Genomic DNA, 18,487 nt, shown 5'->3' on the forward strand with positions numbered 1-18,487 from the left:
TTATTTCATCCTGGGTAGCCTTTTACCAATGCAGAACCAGCCAAACCAGACTCATAGAGAATGAGCTGTGGAGTTGCAAGGCGTAGGGCAGAAAAGTCATTTCATACCCCTAAAAGTAAGGAGTTGTATGCAGAAGAAGCGATCAGCGACATGATCGTCCGAAGTACTCCAGATAGGGATTTCTGGCATGAGGCACTTCAACTCAAAGACCCATCATTAGGGAAAGTTTTGGACTTAGCATAAAGCTTCAGAATCAAATGAGCAGCACGCAAGAAGCTAGAGTTATGGGTTGATGTAGCAACTATTAATGTGAACCTATCTGATCCAGAAGCCAATGGCCACATCAGTGGCAACTTGGACATAGCAACAGTACAGGTGAGACGCCATACCATTATCCAATGTTTAAAAAACATCAATCCAAAGACTATCCTGACAGATGGGCCTACTGCCAAAAATGTTCTTCCAACAGCCATTTAGCTCTGTATGTCACAAGTTCCATCAGGCAAGAAAAACTCCTCTCAAACAGATGGATGTTAATGTGGTAGTTGCTATACACCATCAAGAAACCTCCAATAAGCTTTTCGTAGAAGTTAAAATTACAGAGAAACCAGTTCAATTACAAGTAGACACAGTGCAGCCACGAGCATCCTGAATTATGCTATCTATTTAAAACTTGAAGCTCCTCCTTGCAAAAAACAGACAACTAATAGCGTATAATAAACATACCATTTCAGTATGTGGTCAAATCGAACTGGCAATGACATATCATAATGTCACCCACCACATTACCTTCTTAGTCATTAACTGTGATTCAGCTGAAAACTTGTTTGGTCTCTTTTCAGAAATTTGGATTTTCAATAGACGATTCTGTGAATTTAGTCTCCAAAGATGTTCTGTACTCAGACCTAGAGAGACATTGCAGGGATTATGAGGACCTGTTCACCTCAGAACTTGAGGATTTTCAGGTGCACATTGCACTGACATGTAGTGCATGGTAATGGTACTTTCCAGCCTGTGGCGTTCCATTAGTTCTCAAACAAAGGAAGAGTTGGATCACTTAACTGCAACTGGAGTTGTACAACCTATTCCTTCTAGTCAATGGGCTACCCCATTAGTCATAGTGCAAAAGCCATCGGGGAAGATCCACCTGTGCGGCAATGTTAAAGTAACCGTCAACATTCAATCAGAGACTGAGACATACCCCATTCCAAAACAGGAAGAATTATGGTCCAATTTAAAAGGTGGAAACTTCTTCTCTAAAATATACCTAGCAGGTGCATACCTCCAACTTCCTCTTGATGCAAAAGCTCAACAGTTTCTTACTCTTAACATGCCATATGGGTTGTACAGTTTGAAATGCCTAATGTTTGGCTAGCAAGTACCACCGCCATTTTTCAATGGTTTTTGGAACAATTGGTACTCAAAGTGAATTAGTGTATTAACTATTTAGATGACATCATTGTCACTGGGGGAACCACAGACGAACACCTTCTCAATCTGAAATCTTTATTTAGTGTCTTAAGGGAGGCTTGCCTAAAATGCAGAAAAGAAAAAGTTGTTTTTTCAACCTGAGACTGAGTACCTCAGCCACATCATTTCCAGCTCTGGCATTTGTCCACTGGACAAACATGTTGAAACCATTATCAAACTCCCCAGAACAACAACGCTTATGCAGCTTCATTCCTTTTGCTTACACAGCTTCATTCCTTTCTGGAGAAGTTATCATACTGCGGAAAGTTCTTACCCACAGCAGCAACAGACACTACCCCCTTGTCCCAATAATGTAGAAAGGGGTGCCTTTCCAGTGGACACCAGCTTGTGAGTATTCCTTCCATTGATTGAAATTCCAGTTGTGATGGCCCCATGCCTTACACAATTTGATCCAACAAAGCAGATAGTTATTGCAACAGATGTGACACAGGGAAGCAGATGGCTCTGCACACCCTTTGCCCTATGCATCAAAAATATTGACTGACACACAATACAGGTACTCCCAAGTAGAAAATGAATTGCTGGCCATCATCTTCACATTAAAGAAATTCCATGCTTTTGTGTATGGCACTACTCGTGTAAGTGTCGCCTCATCATGGGTCATAAACCACTGATCTCCTTATTCAATCAAGCAGCAAAAATTCCAGACCGGACTGCCCACTGCCTCCACAGCTGGACTTTATTTTTGGCATGCTACCAGTATGAGATTCACTTCTGCAAAACAACTGAGGATGCAAATGCTGATGTCCTCTGCCGCCTTCCATGGGGACGTGATCCAGAGTTTGACAAAGAAAACATTCTGTGTTTTCACATCAACAAAGAAGCATAAGCCACCAATGGGTTCTTTGGTGTTACCAGCTCCCAGGGAAGCAGAAGGAACTGGTAACAATGAGGTCCTCTAACAAGTCTGCAATAACATACTTCATGGGTGGCCTGAACGGCAACCCCCAGGGTTCCACTGCATTCTGTAAGTTCTTTAGTGTCTGCCATCAGCTCATGATGATTGATTGACTAATTCTGCTCATTTCTGACAACGGACACACATGGGTAGTCATTCCTCATTCTTTATATCAGCATGTCCTGTGACTATTGCACCATGGCAACTGGGGAGGGGGTATCCTGAATGAAACTCCTGTCTCATAGGTTCTGTTACTGGCTGGGCATGAACTAGGAGATTAAACAACTCACCTGAACATGTACATCCTGCCAAAGCCAGTAGGCAGTCCCATGACATTCATTTGCTTTTTGGCCACCATGTGCTTACTCTTGGAAACAGTTACATTTTGATTTTGCTGGGCTTGTGCTTAACTTCTTGATAGTCATTGACACTTACTCTGGACTTCCATACATTGTCCGATGCAATGCCATGTCAAGCACCACCATCACAGCCCAAGAAAAAATTTTTGCGGTTGAAGGTCTGCCGGAAGTGCTCATAACTGACAATGGTCCACAATTTTGTAGCGAGGAGTTTCATGCTTTCTGTGCCCCGCATGGCATTTGCCACTTTCCAACACCCGTCTTCCATCTGCAATGTAATGGAGAAGCTGAGAGGATGGTCCGCACTTTCAAAAATTTCATATGAAGAAATACCTCCGGGATCACTCCACTGAGGCATCACTAACTCTCTCTCTCTCTCTCTCTCTCTCTCTCTCTCTCTCTCTCTCTCTCTCTTTTTTAGCAGCTATAGATCCACGTTCATGAGGGACAAAGATCCAGCAGCAGAAATTCTCCATGGGCAGCAACCCCAAACCCTCTTGAGCCTGCTCATGCTGATGTCATGGCCAGCTCCACCACTGCCCACTTCCAAGTTCCACCCTGGCACCTTGGCGTTTGTAAAAGGATCTGGCTGGCAAACAACTTGGATTACAGGAACAATTATCCAGAACTGGGACCAGAAAGTCTTCAGGATGCAGCTTCCAGACCAGGAGGTTCTGTGACATGCCAATCAACTTCGTCCCCAACTAGTTTCCCAACAATCTTTCTCTTTCCCCCTCTCCTCAGCAAACTTCGACGTTCCACATCCTGACTCGTAGAACATTCCTATTTTGTTGGTTATTTAATCTTTTTCTAATTGTCACCTCCTCCTGGCAATCTCTTATAGAGATCTGAATGAAGGACTAGTCTGGAATCTTTTGCCTACAGAGAGATCATCATGGCACTTTTCAATTACAGGCCACATGTCATGTGGATAAATATTATGTGTCATTAATACAGTGGTTTCCATTGCCTTCTGCATCCTCATTCTGTCGATCATTGCTGATTCTTCCTCTTTTTAGGGACAGAAACAGATTTCCTGTGCCTTGTCTCTCCAGCCACCTACCACTCCCCACATTCCCAATATCTGGCCACAAAGGAGCACTCCTGTCATGACTCTATAGCACCCAGGACTGGAGCAACTGAATTACATTCTTTCAAATGATAGAGTATAGCAATTAGTTATTCTTTTCTTGCAGGCTTTATTCAGCAACTCTAGATTTCAGCTAGTACCTAGCCATTATCAATGCACCATTCCGTAGTATCAATGCATGTTCTAGTTCATTAGCCCCCTGTTGTTTGGGTTTCTGCCACAGTTCATTCAAGACTGCTCTACTAGCCTGAAAAAAGGGGGCTAACATACTAGAACATGCATTGATGCTATGAAATGGAGCACTGATAATGGCTAGGCACTAGTCAAAATCTAGAGCTGCTGAATAAAGCCTCCAAGAAAAGGATGACATTGCAGTGCTCTATCATTTGAAAGTCATATCGCAGTCATTCAGTGCACCCATGCTCCTAATGGAAGGTAACTTGATGAGTTATATTCTCTGTCAGGGTTGTGACTACCTCTCATCATGCCCTGAAATGAGGAATATCCCACCCACTATCCTTCCCACACCTCCCAGAATGGTATTCTGCCACCCACCAAACCAACATAATATCCTTGTCCATCCCTACTCTACCTCTGTTCCAAACCCCTTGCTTCATGGCTCAGAGCCCTAAACGAAAGACCTGTCCCATATATCCTCCCAACATCACCTATTCTAGTCTGGTCACATGGATCACCTATCTCATCAAAGTCGGGGATACCTGTGAAAGTGGTCATGTGATACATGAACTAAACTGCAACCACTCTGCTGCTTCTACATGGATATGACAAGCAACAGGTTGTCTCTCTACATTAACGGCCACCATCAAACTGTGGCCAAGAGACAACTGGACACCAGGTTGCTGGACATGCTGCCCAACACAACATGCTTACCTTTAATGACTGCTTAAAAGTCTCTGCCATCTGGATCCCTTCTGTCAGCACCAGCTTTTCTGGACTGCACAATTGGGAACTCTCCCCACAATTGTAGTGCTTCAAGAATTTTAGGGTAAATTCTAGAAACACTCGGCTCTCCACTGTCTTGAACACCTGATATTTTAATGATGAGGGTGAGAGAGCCTTTTTACTGCACCACACATATCTGTGTGTGCAGGAGGGACAGCTGTCACGAGAAGCCAGGAGATGCGTCAGACGAGTGGCCCTGACAAGTGGTAACCAGCCACGCTTTGGAATTTATATCAAAAAGTCAAAGAGTGTTTGTATAATGTTCCATTGTTTGTGGTGTCACGAGGATTGTTACATAGACAGATGAAGTGTGTATTGTATACAGACTCTTACTTCATGTCTTGGCTCTGCATGGGGCAGCACATATGTAATTGTATGGATGTTTTGTCGATTATGACATTTGTCTTGAAACCAATTGGCTTGCTGGAGCTTGCACAGAATAATTGTTACTTTGGGGATGAGAGTTGAAAATATATTGTTGTTGAACTGCAATGATTCTACAAGTACATGATTTATTTCAAGAATAGAGAGTTGGTTAATATTATTCCCTTTAACCTGATACGGTCTTCGGAGAAGAATTAAACGGTGAGAGTGATGTAGCTGATGACCCAAAGGAGAGGATCGGTTGCACACACAACATATGAGTCAACTGGAAGAGACGTGTGTCATGCAACCCAACACAGCACTGTCTCTTGTCATCCAAGAAAGCAACAATGTATCCTACATCCCCTGTTCTCAACCATCACTAGTCACTGTCCTTCATCTACCTATCCCCTTCCCAGCTCTACCATTACACAGCCTTCTATTCCACAAACATACCCACTAGTCCTTTTCCCCTCCTCTACTCCTCTCCTTTTCTGCTCTCCTCCACCTCAATCCCCCCTCTCTCCTCACACACCCAACTGCACCTTGCAGCCTTACCCTGTCCCCACCATGTCTCTGTATGCTCCCACAAGCAACAGTGCACTCTCCTCTACCCCTATCCTACTACATTCCCCCTCCCTGCCCTAGCCGCCTCCTTACCCCCACCACCCACAGATTGCTTCTCCATTGGGTGCAGTTACTCACAGTCCAGCCTCAGTGACTAGAGGCAGTGGTCATGTGATGTATAAATTAGCTGTGCTTGCATAAATGTAAGTATGCACGTTTCCTACTTTAGAAGAAAACCTTTTGGCTAAAAGCTTAAATGTATAGCAGTCTTTTTGACAGTGTTATGAAAAGGGTATTTCCTGCTCATAATGCAGCAGAGAAGCTGAGCTACAGGTAGGCACAACAAAAGGACTGTCAAGCAAAGCTTTTGGCCAAACAGGCCTTCATCAGAATTTGACAAAACACACGTACATGTGCAAATGTAACTCACACACACATGACCAGCTGCCAAGGCCAGTCTGGGCTTGGCAGCCAGAGACTGTGGTCCTGCATGTGTGAGTTGTGTTTGTGGAGCACTGGTATGTTGATAGACACAATAACAAACACAAACACACACACAAATATTCAAGCTTTCGCAACCCCTGGTTGCTTCATCAGGAGTGAGGGAAGGAGAGGGAAAGAAAAAAGGATGTGGGTTTTAAGGGAGAGGGTAAGGAGTCATTCCGATTCCGGGAGCAGAAAGACTTACCTTAAGACAGACAGACACATACACACACACATATATATATATATATATATATATATATATATATATATATATATATATATATATATATATATATATATATATATATATATATATATATGTGTGTGTGTGTGTGTGTGTGTGTGTGTGTGTGTGTGTGTGTGTGTGTGTGTGTGTGTGTTTGTCCGATTCTAATGAAGGTTTGTTTGGCCAAAAGCTTTCTTTGACAGTCTTTTTGTTGTGCCCATATGCGACTCAGCTCTCTGCTATATGGTGAGTAGCAGCTATCCCTTTATAAAATTGTCATTATTCCATCCTGGATTTTCCATTGCAGTCTTTTTCTTGTTCCTGTCTGTGGCACCATCTATATGGTGAGAAGCCCAAGTGCATATACACAAATAATCAACATGTGCTAAAGAGTAAAATATTAATCCTCAGCAGGAATATAGTGCCCTGAATGCTTTATACAAACCTGGAATGTTGGTGATAAATAGAAATCTTGATCAATTGGAAATGGCATCTTGTAGTTCATATTATGTATCAGTTTATACCGCTTAGTCCGCACTGCCCTCATTGGATAATACATGGTGACTTCATGATGTGAATGACTTGCAAAAATGGGTCTGTCAGTTTCTGGTGGCTCTGGAGAAAACAAATATAATATATTTACATGAATAAAATTCATAACAATGGATGACTCTATGCAGGCTAAGTAACCGTGAGGAATATGCAAAGTTGATAAAGATTTTTACACTTATCTCTCTTCTAACAGGAGACAAGGCTACAGGTAAATGCAGGATGCAAATATCTGTATCTGTAGAACAGAGTTTTATATTGTGAAATGAAGTAGGAAACTACAATCTATAATAAGAACTCATGTGATGTCCAGAAAGAGACAATTCACTATTCCACAATTTCTTTCAATACGAGGTCATTCCATCATCACTACATCTGAACTTGCTGTAAATTCTATATGAGAAGGAAACAGGGGTCTCTGCACTGAAGGAATATAAAAATAAGGTGCTGGTACAAGGTGAGTTAGCCTCACTTTAAAAACATTGGATAATATGAAAGAAGACCAGAATCAGTGCAATAAATGCTACAGAAATTAGGACAGATGCTCAACCGCCACATCAGCCAAGGAACATGAATGCAATAAGTCACTAGCATATGCTCTGGACTTATTTAAGACTCTGGCAGCTCAAGAAATCAGTAATAATCTAGCTGATAATATTTGTATCATAAATAATATTTAAATTATTTGTTTGCCTTGATGCCTGATGATGAGCCCAAGTGGCTCAAAACATGTTGTTAATTAATTAATGTCATAAGATCAATAATCTTAAACATTGTGATTGGTTGTGGTACATACATCTATCTTTTATCCATTTATGATTACCATAAGTTACTGACTTTGCTAAGTTTAACAGATAAAAACTAACCTGCATGGAGAAGGGGCAGCAGTGATTGCCCAGTGAACTGTGAATGGCAAGAAATATAATTATTATTCTCATCACAATGGCTAACTCCAAACCAGTCAAGAATTGTTGGAGTTATATCCAACAGACTTGACATTTTATATGTAACTTCATTTTTTCTGTCTCCAGGATTTGGAGATCTGATCAGCAGTGGTTCTGCCATACCTGTGGAAATAAAGTAATATAGTATATTAAACTTGTTAATGACCCATACCTAGTGTTTGATTTGTAAAAAAGAGGGTTAGACATCTTAAAACATTATTTTAACACTTTTTTTTCTTCAGAGATACTGGTGCAGCATACTGGCACCTACCACCACAAATCAAGCACTGCCCATATCAATTACTATATGGCCTGTAACATTTAGTTATAAATAGTCAAACAATGGAAAATCAAGGATGGAATGTAACAATATTATGAAAAGGAAAGTTGCTGCTCACCATATAGCGGAGATGCTGAGTTGCATATAGGCACAACAAAAGACTCTCACAATTAAAGCTTTCGGCCATTTGCCTGAGACTGCAGTCATGTGTGCGAAATTGTGACTCAGCATCTCCGCTATATGGTGAGTGGCAACTTTCTTTTTCATAATATTGTTGGTAATAAATAGGTTTTCTAACTATAGAAGTACAATACAGAAGTGGAACTATCAGTATTTATGTTTCATAAATACTGCAGCTCTCAAATACCTGGCACTTACACTTTACAAATGGAAAACACTCATAACCGTACAGATTCTTGTGCCTGTCACCATGCATAATACATAAAAGGTATTTTGTCTTCTTTAGAAGAATAGAAGCTTTCGAAATGTGGTGCTACAGAAGAATGCTGAAGATTAGATGGGTAGATCACATAACTAATGAGGAAGTATTGAATAGGATTGGGGAGAAGAGAAGTTTGTGGCACAACTTGACCAGAAGAAGGGATCGGTTGGTAGGACATGTTCTGAGGCATCAAGGGATCACCAATTTAGTATTGGAGGGCAGCGTGGAGGGTAAAAATCGTAGAGGGAGACCAAGAGATGAATACACTAAGCAGATTCAGAAGGATGTAGGTTGCAGTAGGTACTGGGAGATGAAAAAGCTTGCACAGGATAGAGTAGCATGGAGAGCTGCATCAAACCAGTCTCAGGACTGAAGACCACAACAACAACAACATAGAAAATATCTCACCGTTGGTTCCAATGGCTATTCGTTACAGAAAATTTAACACAAATAATAAAATATAAAAAATAAAAAGTAAAACCATAAACAATATGATTTTGTACATGAAAATTAATGTAACCTGCTATATATTACGTCTCACTTTTTACAAATAACACTGATCAAGAATGAAAATATTTCAGTCTAAAAAATAGCTTATTCTTATTTATTTCCATTTGCTGCATTCAGACATTACCATAAAATGACTGATTAGCTCTTGCTTCGTAGATACAATGACATGCCATTTTTTTTCCAGATTTACATTTTTAGTTTGCATAAATTTTTGAAAGTTCTCACACCCATTAAATGACAAAACACAATGTTCTCCAGATGTTTGTAGGGTATAAACGTTAGTACTGTTGTTGTGTCTGGGAATTTCGTATTTTTGACATTGCAATTTCGGTTTTCTGGCACCTTTCAAGTGTAGAATTTGTTAAATTAAAATGCTATGAAAATGTGCCAATTCAGTGACTAAGTTTGGTTGCATTTGTGGTAAAATAACATCTTAAATGCAATCTGACACCTGTTGTAGAGATTGCCTATCAGCATTATTTTGATCTGAAGGCATGGGATGAAGATAAATCATGGTTCCACATATATGTTGCAACTCTTGTTCAGTTAAACTATGAGAATAGCTGAAAAATAATTAAAAAAATGATCTATGGCTTTTGCAGTGCCTATGGCTTGGCAGTGTTCTAAAAACCATAGAGATAATTGCAGTTTCTGCTTGACTACACCTGTAAATGCAGGGTTGTCAATGAAGAAACTAGAAACAGTTCAATACCCTAATCTTCCATCCACTATTCAATCTATTCCACATTCAGCTAGTTTATTGGTTCCTTTCCCACCAAAAAATTATGGGCCTTATGTAGAAAATGAAGATAGTGTGGAATAAGACGAATCCAACAAGACTTCCACATCCCATGAATCTTATTTTGATAAAAAAAATATGGTAAATTGAAAAGACTGAGTCAAGTGGAATTAAGTGCTTTCTTTTGAGACCTTGATTTGTTGAAGGAGAATGCAGAACTTCTAGGGTCAAGACTACAACAATGGAATATTTTCCAACTTGATGTCAGGGTCTCACAATATTGACATGTTCACAGGGACCTGATTCCCATTTTTCAGAAGAAAAACAATCTTGCTGTTTGCTGTGACATTAATGGCTTGATGAAATATTTGAATCTGAATCACGATTCAACTAATTGGAGGTTATCTAAAGACTCCTCCAAGCTTTGTTTAAAGCTATATTACTTCACAATGGCAACCATCTTCCTGCTATTCCTGCAGTTCACATGGAGAAGACTATCCCCAATATGACAGGCCTCAACCAATCAAATATGCTGATCACAGGTGGTAAATCTATGGTCATGAAAAAAAATCATCATCATACGCTTAGGAATGCAACTGTGATAGACCAAATTCTGTTGCATTCTTATATATGTGGGGCAGTAAGGATATGAAACTACATTATACAGTGCCTGGCAAAAAAGTAATCAAATATTAATGTAACTTCATACACATACATACCATTGATGGAAATGCAAATGATTGGAGCTCCAATTATTTTTTACAGATAGAATGGCCATCAGAGTTTATTAATGTTGTTTGTGTTTAGTTGTTACTGGGTCTGGTGGGGGTGTAAGGAATACGAACAGTAGGAGATGTTTAGTGATCACTGTGGAAAACTGGGATATGCTGCATACTCATACGAGACAGAATTACCAACACCTGACAGAGTTTGTAAGGGACCTCATTGTGGGTTTCCATTTGGCCAGCTGGTTGAATCATGAAATATCCAGATTTGTGGGGATTTGGATAAGACAACATCCTGATGTTGGGCTGCATGGGAATGTGAAGGCAGGTGCACTTCATATCAAGGTTCCAGTCAACCGCATCTGACCACTATAAAGGAGAACTGCTCTATGTGGATGAAGCACATTGTAACCACTTCACATCTGTGCCTGCCATTTGAGAACAGTAACAGACTCTTTTGTTTTTATGAAGGGAGGAGCAATGTGCTGCAAATGAGATGCACAGTTAGCAGAGAATAGCTGTGCTTTTACTGAGGCTACTGAAACAAAATACAATAACACAGCTGTAGTATGTGGGCCCTTGGTCAGCCAACAGTGGTAGGAGCTTGAGGGCGAGCAGCAGTCAAGGTCCAAGATGGTGTCCAGTGAGATGGCATTCCCGCACAGTTGGAGACAGCATCCAGTGAGACAACAGTCCTGGGCTGTCAGAGTCAGCGTCCAGTGAGATGGTGTACAGCAAGATGGCAATCCAGGACAGTTGGAGATGTATACAGTGAGATGGTGGTCATAGATGGTGGGAGATGAATTGAGGAGGATGACAGTCCTGGATGGATGAAGATGCATCCAGCAAAATAGTGGCCCTGGACAGCCAAAGATGATGTCCACTAAGTCATGAGCCCTGGATGATCAGCAGTGCTGAAGTCCATCGAGGTGAGAGCCCTGGACAATCATAAATGACATCCAGTCAGATGAGAGACCTGGATGATCGTAGATCACATCCATCAAGTGAGAACCCTGGATGATCTGTGATCTTGAAGACAGGCCGGAGGTGAAGTCCAGCAAGGCAGCACAGAAGAGGCACTCAATGATGGCCTGATGACTCAGATGTGGTGGTGTCTGGTCCTCCACCACCCGGGCAAGATACACTGTGAGCACACACCGAACACACTGCCAGTTATCAGCCAGTTGTCCTAAATACCTGCCTGTTGAAAGAATACAACAAGCATGTAATCTCACAGATGGAAAGACATGCTTGTGATTGCAGCACTGTGTACAACAACATGCACAGTACCAGCAGCCCACCTGGGCACCGCCCAATGCTGTGATAAAAGCAGGAAGATTGATAAAAATCAGTCCAAGCTCTTTATATTGTTATCAGGCTGTCTGTATACATTCTCCCATGGTAGTGTTGCCTGCAGGTTGAGGATTTGGCAACCCACAGCCCATGCCTGTATGGTTGGTTGTAGCACATGTGACCTCCTCCATAAGAAGAGATGGCAAAGCCTGCTGTGAAGCCATGACTGCAGTGCTAGATGGCTGGAGTTGGCATCCAGTGAGATGTCAGTCCTGGGTGGTCAGAGATGACATCCAGTGAGATTGCAGTCCTAGATGGTCAAAGATGGTGTCTAGCAAGATGGCAGTTCTGGATGGTTGGAGACGGCATCTAGCAAGACAGTAGCCCTGAATGGTCTGAGTCAGTATCTAGCAAGACGGCAGTCCTGGATGGCCAGAGATGCTGTCTAGGATGATAGTGGTCCTGGATGGTTGGAAACAGTGTCCAGTGAGATGGCAGTCCGAGACAGTCGCATATGTGTCCAGCGAGATGACAGCCATGGACTGTCGAAGATTGTGCCCAGTAAAGCAGGAGTCCTGGACATGATGGTGACAGCCAAAGAGACAACAGGTTTGGACAATCACAGATGACATCCAGTTAGGTGAGAGGCCAGGACAATCATAGATGACATACAGCAAGGTGAGAGCCCTGTGTGGTCAATGGCGTCAATGGCGAGCTGGAGGATGGGCCAGAGGTGAAGTGCTGCAATGTGGCATGGAGCAGGCACTTGATGATGGTCTGGTAACTTGGACATGACAATGATTGATCCTCAACCATCTCAATGATTGACATGGTGAGCACACACTAAGCACATTGCTGAGGAGTGGCTGGGTGGTGTCCTAAATACCAACCTATGGAAGAATACAGGCTTGCATACAGCAGGCATGTCATCTCATGGATGGGAAGAGATGCCCACAATCCCATCTCTGTACACTGTGATATGCACACTGCCAATGGCACAGCTGGGCCCATTCAATGCTGTGGTGATAGCAAGAAGATTGGCTGAAAACAATCCGGGCTGTTCATATTGTTATGGAGCTGTCTGTGTACCATCTCTGTGGTAGCATTGCCTGCAGTTAGAGGATTTGGCAATCCGTGGTCCACACCTGTATGGTTATTTGTTGCACAAGTGACCACCTGGGGCTACAATAGACTCCCTGCAACATAATGTGCCATCGCACATCATTTGTCAGAGACTAGCAGCATCCAGACTAGGACATTATTGTCCCATGATTAGGCTGATGTTATCATCACAACACAAATGACTGTTTGGAGTGGTGCTGTGACAGGGAAGCATAGACTGCTGATGAACAGCACTGCACTGTGTTCAGCAATGAATTTCAGTTCTATGTATCCTGGAAGAACATCACCGGCTAGTATGGCAGTGACCGGGGAGCGGGCTGATTCATCTGATGTTTTGGAGTTGCACAGCAGTGTTACTCCTGACATTATGTTGTCAGGAGCCATTGTATATGACTTCAGGTCAGGGTTGGAAGTGACTGATAGGATTCTGAAAGCACAATGATATGTAACATACATCCTGGTACTCATGTGTTACCTCTCTTGAAGCAGCATTGTGGTGATGTTTTTCAACAGGAAAATGCTCATCCACACATGGCAGGTCCTCTATGAACTGACTGTGTAATGCTGAGTTATTGCTGTGGCCCACAATATCCTCAGATCTGTCCCTGACAGAACATGGGTGGGACCATCTCAGACATCAACTGAGACCTCAGTTCAGACAACTTCACATCCAGACTATCAAAGACTAAAGTCAAGTCAGTGTAAGACGATCCCTCACAGATGTATGTTCAACAGGAAACTTACATGCAGTTCAATCATATGGATGTCTCACCTACTTCTCCTACTGAAATGAAGAAAATTATATATTCTCTCAAAAATAAAAGAAAGTCTGAATTCAATGGGATTTCCAACAGAATGCTAAAGACTTGTTCCCATATAATAAGCATTGAATTTTCTGAAATATGTAATGCATTACTAACTCAGGTCATTTTTCCACAGATATTGAAATACGCCATTGTTAAATCCCTCTTATAAATCTGATTTGGAAAAATCTGATAGGAGATTTTGAGAAGTTCATGTATTCTAGAATAATATCCCACCTGAGCAAGAATAATATCCTCAGTAAACCACGGTTTGGATTTCAGAAGAGTTGCTCAACCAAGGATGCCATTTGCACATTCAGTTGCTACATTTTACAAGCACTAAGTGGCAAAATAGCACCAGTTGGTATTTTCCGTGACCTTTCTAACTCATTTGACTGTGTTGCTCACATTATTGTCCTGGATAAACTGAGGCTGTATGGAATTTATTGTATAGAAAACCAAAGAATAATTTCACATCTAACTACATCAATGCATATGTGAGTGTAGGCTTCATTGCCAAATTACAGTGTTATCTTCCCAGGTGATCAGCTGAATGGTGGCATTGTCTTGTTGCAATATCTCAATGAGTATCGTACTCATCATCTTCAGGTAAAGATGATGATGATGATGGCTCCTTCACTTGGTTGATCACCCAAGGAGATTTCATCATTAAAACAATACAGAAAGTTATACTTAATAATTCAACCAATGTAAGTTTCCAACTGGGGAGAAATCATTCTGGGGTTCCACAAGACTCAATCTTAGGTCAACTATTGTTTCTTATACATGTAAAAGACCTTCTGTCTAATACACAACAAGCAGAATTAGTTGTTTTTGTGTATAACACACAGCAACAGAAGAAATGGTAAATAATGTCCTTAAAAGCATTAGTGAATGGTTTTCTGTGAATACTGAATGATAATGATTTTCTGTGAATTGTCTCATTCTCAGTTTCAAAAAGGCACAATGTATTCATTTCTGCACATCTAGTAGTACTACACTAATGTTAAGTGTAACACTTGGTGAAGAAATAATATCTAGGACGGAAATGTCATTTCTAGTGTACATATTGATGAGAACTTAAACTGGAAAAAAACACATTTTGGAACTCCTAAAACAACTTAGTTGAGCCACATTTGTACTTCGAACCATTGCAAATCTTGGGGAGAGACAAATCAGTAAGTTGACATATTTTGTGTATTCTCACTCAATAAAATTTTGTGGAATAATGTTCTGGAGTAACTCAACTTCAAGAGAGTGTTCATTGCTCAGAAATGTACTGTAAGAATAATACATGGTTCTCATCCATGAAATCTTGTACATATCTGTTTAAGATCAGCATGTACCCATATTTGGATATGAAAATGCAATGTGAATGTAAAATGACTCTTTCCGCACCATTACTATTAATTGTACAAATGATCCACAGAACATGACACTAACTAACTAAGATGTAGTGGACTTGGTGCACTAGCTTCATGTTCCTACCTCAACCAATCACGTAACACATTTCTGTAAACATTTCTGTGCCAATGTTTCAGTGTTGTCACAGCAATAGAGATTACTATTGTTTTCAGCTGCAGCCAGTAACAGTATGCAGCTGAAAGCTAGCAACAGCACTTCGTATAGCAACTTGACTATAGTTACAAAAGTTGTGGGCCAGCTTACCTCAGGAAAGGATACTATGGCTTTATGACACCAATACCAAACAAATCAGTGCATGCATCCATGCCCCAAGGGGTGTAACATCATATGGATAAGTGGCTCCCTCTGCAAAGTTCTATCTAAATTTGACTTGATACAGTAAACACTGAAATAACATCACATACTCTCTCAATTCATGAGGTTTTACTTCATTTTCTCTTCCCCTTCATGGATCATGGGGTCCCGGGTTCAATTCCCGACCAGGTTGGGGATTTTCTCTGGTCGTGGACTGGGTGTTTGTGATGTCCTCATCATTTCATCATCATCATCATCATCATCATCATTCATGACAGTGGCTAGATTGGACTGTGTACAAAAAGTTTGGCTGTGTAAAAATTTGGACCCTGCAGCTGAGTGCCCCACAAACCAAACAACATCACCATCATCATCATCATTATCTTCCCCTTCATTATGCTTCCATTCTTGTTTTTTATTTCTTTTTATTATTTTTTATATCTTGCTCCACTTATTGTAAAAAATTTGCACTAACAGTAACAGAGCTTTTGAACATATATAAATACTAAATTTCCAACTTACCAGGATCATACAGATTTGTGCGTCCACTTGGAAATGGAATTCCATTATCAGAAGAATATATAACAAGTGTATTGTCTTCAAAACCTGCATCTTTGAGTTCTTTCAATACTAGACCAACACCTATGCAGAAATTTTCCACATATTTTAGTAACTACAACAGCTTTTTCTGCAAAAAAGCTGCATTTTCATATATAAATATGTGAATGTTATTGATTAAAAAATATGATGTCATACTACTCTTTGTTTCCAGAGTCACACAGTATAAGATGATATACATTAGCTTACAAATTCCTTAGGGTTAGCTAAACACTAATTAATATAGCACTTGTAAATTTTGAATGTAAAGTTTGAGCTTTAATTATCCCCAATACATATCCTCAATAAGAATTTGTGTTGCAATAAATTAATTCTACATATTGTTAATGAAATTCACTACTCAAAAGGCATTATTATGTAGTAAGTATCTTTATTAATCAAGTCAGCTATTATGAAGCAGAATATAATTAAAGTAAACTAAAAGTAAAATAAACATATTTTATGTAACAGATACACTCATACTTTCAAATTATAATAACAGAAACAATCAGTTGCTGATTTCATTAAAATTCTTCCAAGTTTGTCACACATCACATAAACTGAACCACATGTTGCACACATTACTAAATCAGTTCAGCTTCAGTACTATGCCTCTCCCTACCCATGTTATTAAATCACAAGGATGTTACACAGTATGAGGAGTGAGAAGGATGGAAACACATTTTTACTGAAGGAAATTCTTATTTGAAGGTTGTTAGGTGACAATGTCAAATTAGGGGAAAGTTGCCACCATGACTTGATGTTGTTACTATGATGCCCAGCAGCTGTTAAATTGGCACAGTGGTGGTATTTAATGTGGAAATCTCAAAAGCTGTACTGGCAGCCTATAGGGTGACTACTTTTGGTAGATGAGGAGAGAAAAGAGTAACTGTTACAATGGTTCATGTTTCCAGTTAACTTACTTCTTCAGTTGCTTGTCATATTTTCCTTTTGAAAGTAAGTCTCTGTTACACAAGTACACAAGCTCCCTCAAACTCCTTGTGCCTGTCTCAACATTCTCAGATCATTACATTTAGCCTGAGTTTTGTACCCTTGTTATTGTTCTCACTGCAAAATCTCCCCCATGCATCCATCCACAACCATGTACATACTGCAGAACCTTTCATTAATCTTACAGTATCAAAAGCAAAGCAACTTGCAAAACCATGTTTGTTGTTTACCAACTAGCATGTGCCTATTGAACAGCATTTTGTATAGAAGTGAACACCACCAAAATGGCTGAGTGCATGAATAGGCATAGAAGAACTGTCCAACTTGGAGTCACCTAATCCCTAACTTTAACATGCTCACATCTTTTGTGATTATTATTACTTTTTTCATTATTATTATTATTTTTTATTTATTATGTATTATTTAATAATTTTCTTTATTAATTTTTAATTTGTCAATTTTAAGTCTCCTCACCCCCCCCCCCCCCTCCCTTCCCAAATTGGTTATTTCCTAGCTCCTTCTTAGCTTTTAATTGCACTATTCATTTCCTTTCTCTTCCTCTTAATCCATCTTTACTTCTTACTCTGTCCTCATCATCTCTGATTGTTCACAGCTCATGGTTTAGTCATTACCACTGTTGCCTCTAATTCACAGGGTCCCGGGTTTAATTCCTAGATGGACTGAAGATGTTCTTTGTTTGGGGACTAGGTATTTGTGTTGTCCTACTCATTTCATCTCATTTGCATCACTGTCTTGCCCCAGACATGGTCTCCCAGCAAATAATGTTATACAATCACTTCATTTCATCTCGATTCTGAACTAAAGCTAGCACAGTGCTTATTGATGTAATATCATTGATATCCTAATCTCTCTAAAACCTACTGCTTTATCTTTGTCTTCCCTTATCCTCACACCCGCGTCCGGCCATCCTGATTTAGGTTTTCTGTGACTTCCCTAAATCGCTCCAGGCAAATGCCGGGATGGTTCCTTTCAAAGGGCATGGCCGACTTCCTTCCCCATCCTTCCCTAATCCGATGAGACTGATGACCTCGCTGTCTGGTCTCCTTCCCCAAAAACCAGCCAACCAGCCTTATCCTCACAACAACTGGGACCATCTCATCCTGGGGTATGAGTGACCTGTCCATCCCTGATTCAGGAATTAATAGTTTTTTTTCTCTTGAAGATGAGCACTGGTCAGCAATTCTATCTCATAATTTTAAAATTATACCACAGAGCTTCTCAAACTGTGGGATGTTCCCCATGATAGGAGAATGAATTACTTCTAGAGGGGTACAAAAGGTGTTCATGTAACTCATAAATACAATTCTTCATGCATTAATTAAAATTGCTTAAAAAATATTACAGCATTC

The 18,487-nt window shown here is 40.5% G+C and overlaps 1 protein-coding gene across 1 annotated transcript in view; it reads right to left on the minus strand.

Moving 5' to 3' along the window:
* Nucleotides 1-18,487, minus strand: part of LOC124776208 (N-sulphoglucosamine sulphohydrolase) — a 119,184-nt gene that overhangs the window by 33,173 nt on the left and 67,524 nt on the right. Inside the window, exons 6-8 of the mRNA XM_047251054.1 lie at nucleotides 16,092-16,211; nucleotides 7,859-8,059; nucleotides 6,889-7,058 (exon numbers count right to left, since the gene is read on the minus strand). Of these exons, the coding sequence (XP_047107010.1) occupies nucleotides 6,889-7,058; nucleotides 7,859-8,059; nucleotides 16,092-16,211 (491 nt within the window). The remainder of the gene's footprint in view (nucleotides 1-6,888; nucleotides 7,059-7,858; nucleotides 8,060-16,091; nucleotides 16,212-18,487) is intronic.

The sequence above is a fragment of the Schistocerca piceifrons genome, chromosome 2 (genome assembly GCF_021461385.2).
Source record: "Schistocerca piceifrons isolate TAMUIC-IGC-003096 chromosome 2, iqSchPice1.1, whole genome shotgun sequence".
NCBI lineage: Eukaryota > Metazoa > Arthropoda > Insecta > Orthoptera > Acrididae > Schistocerca > Schistocerca piceifrons.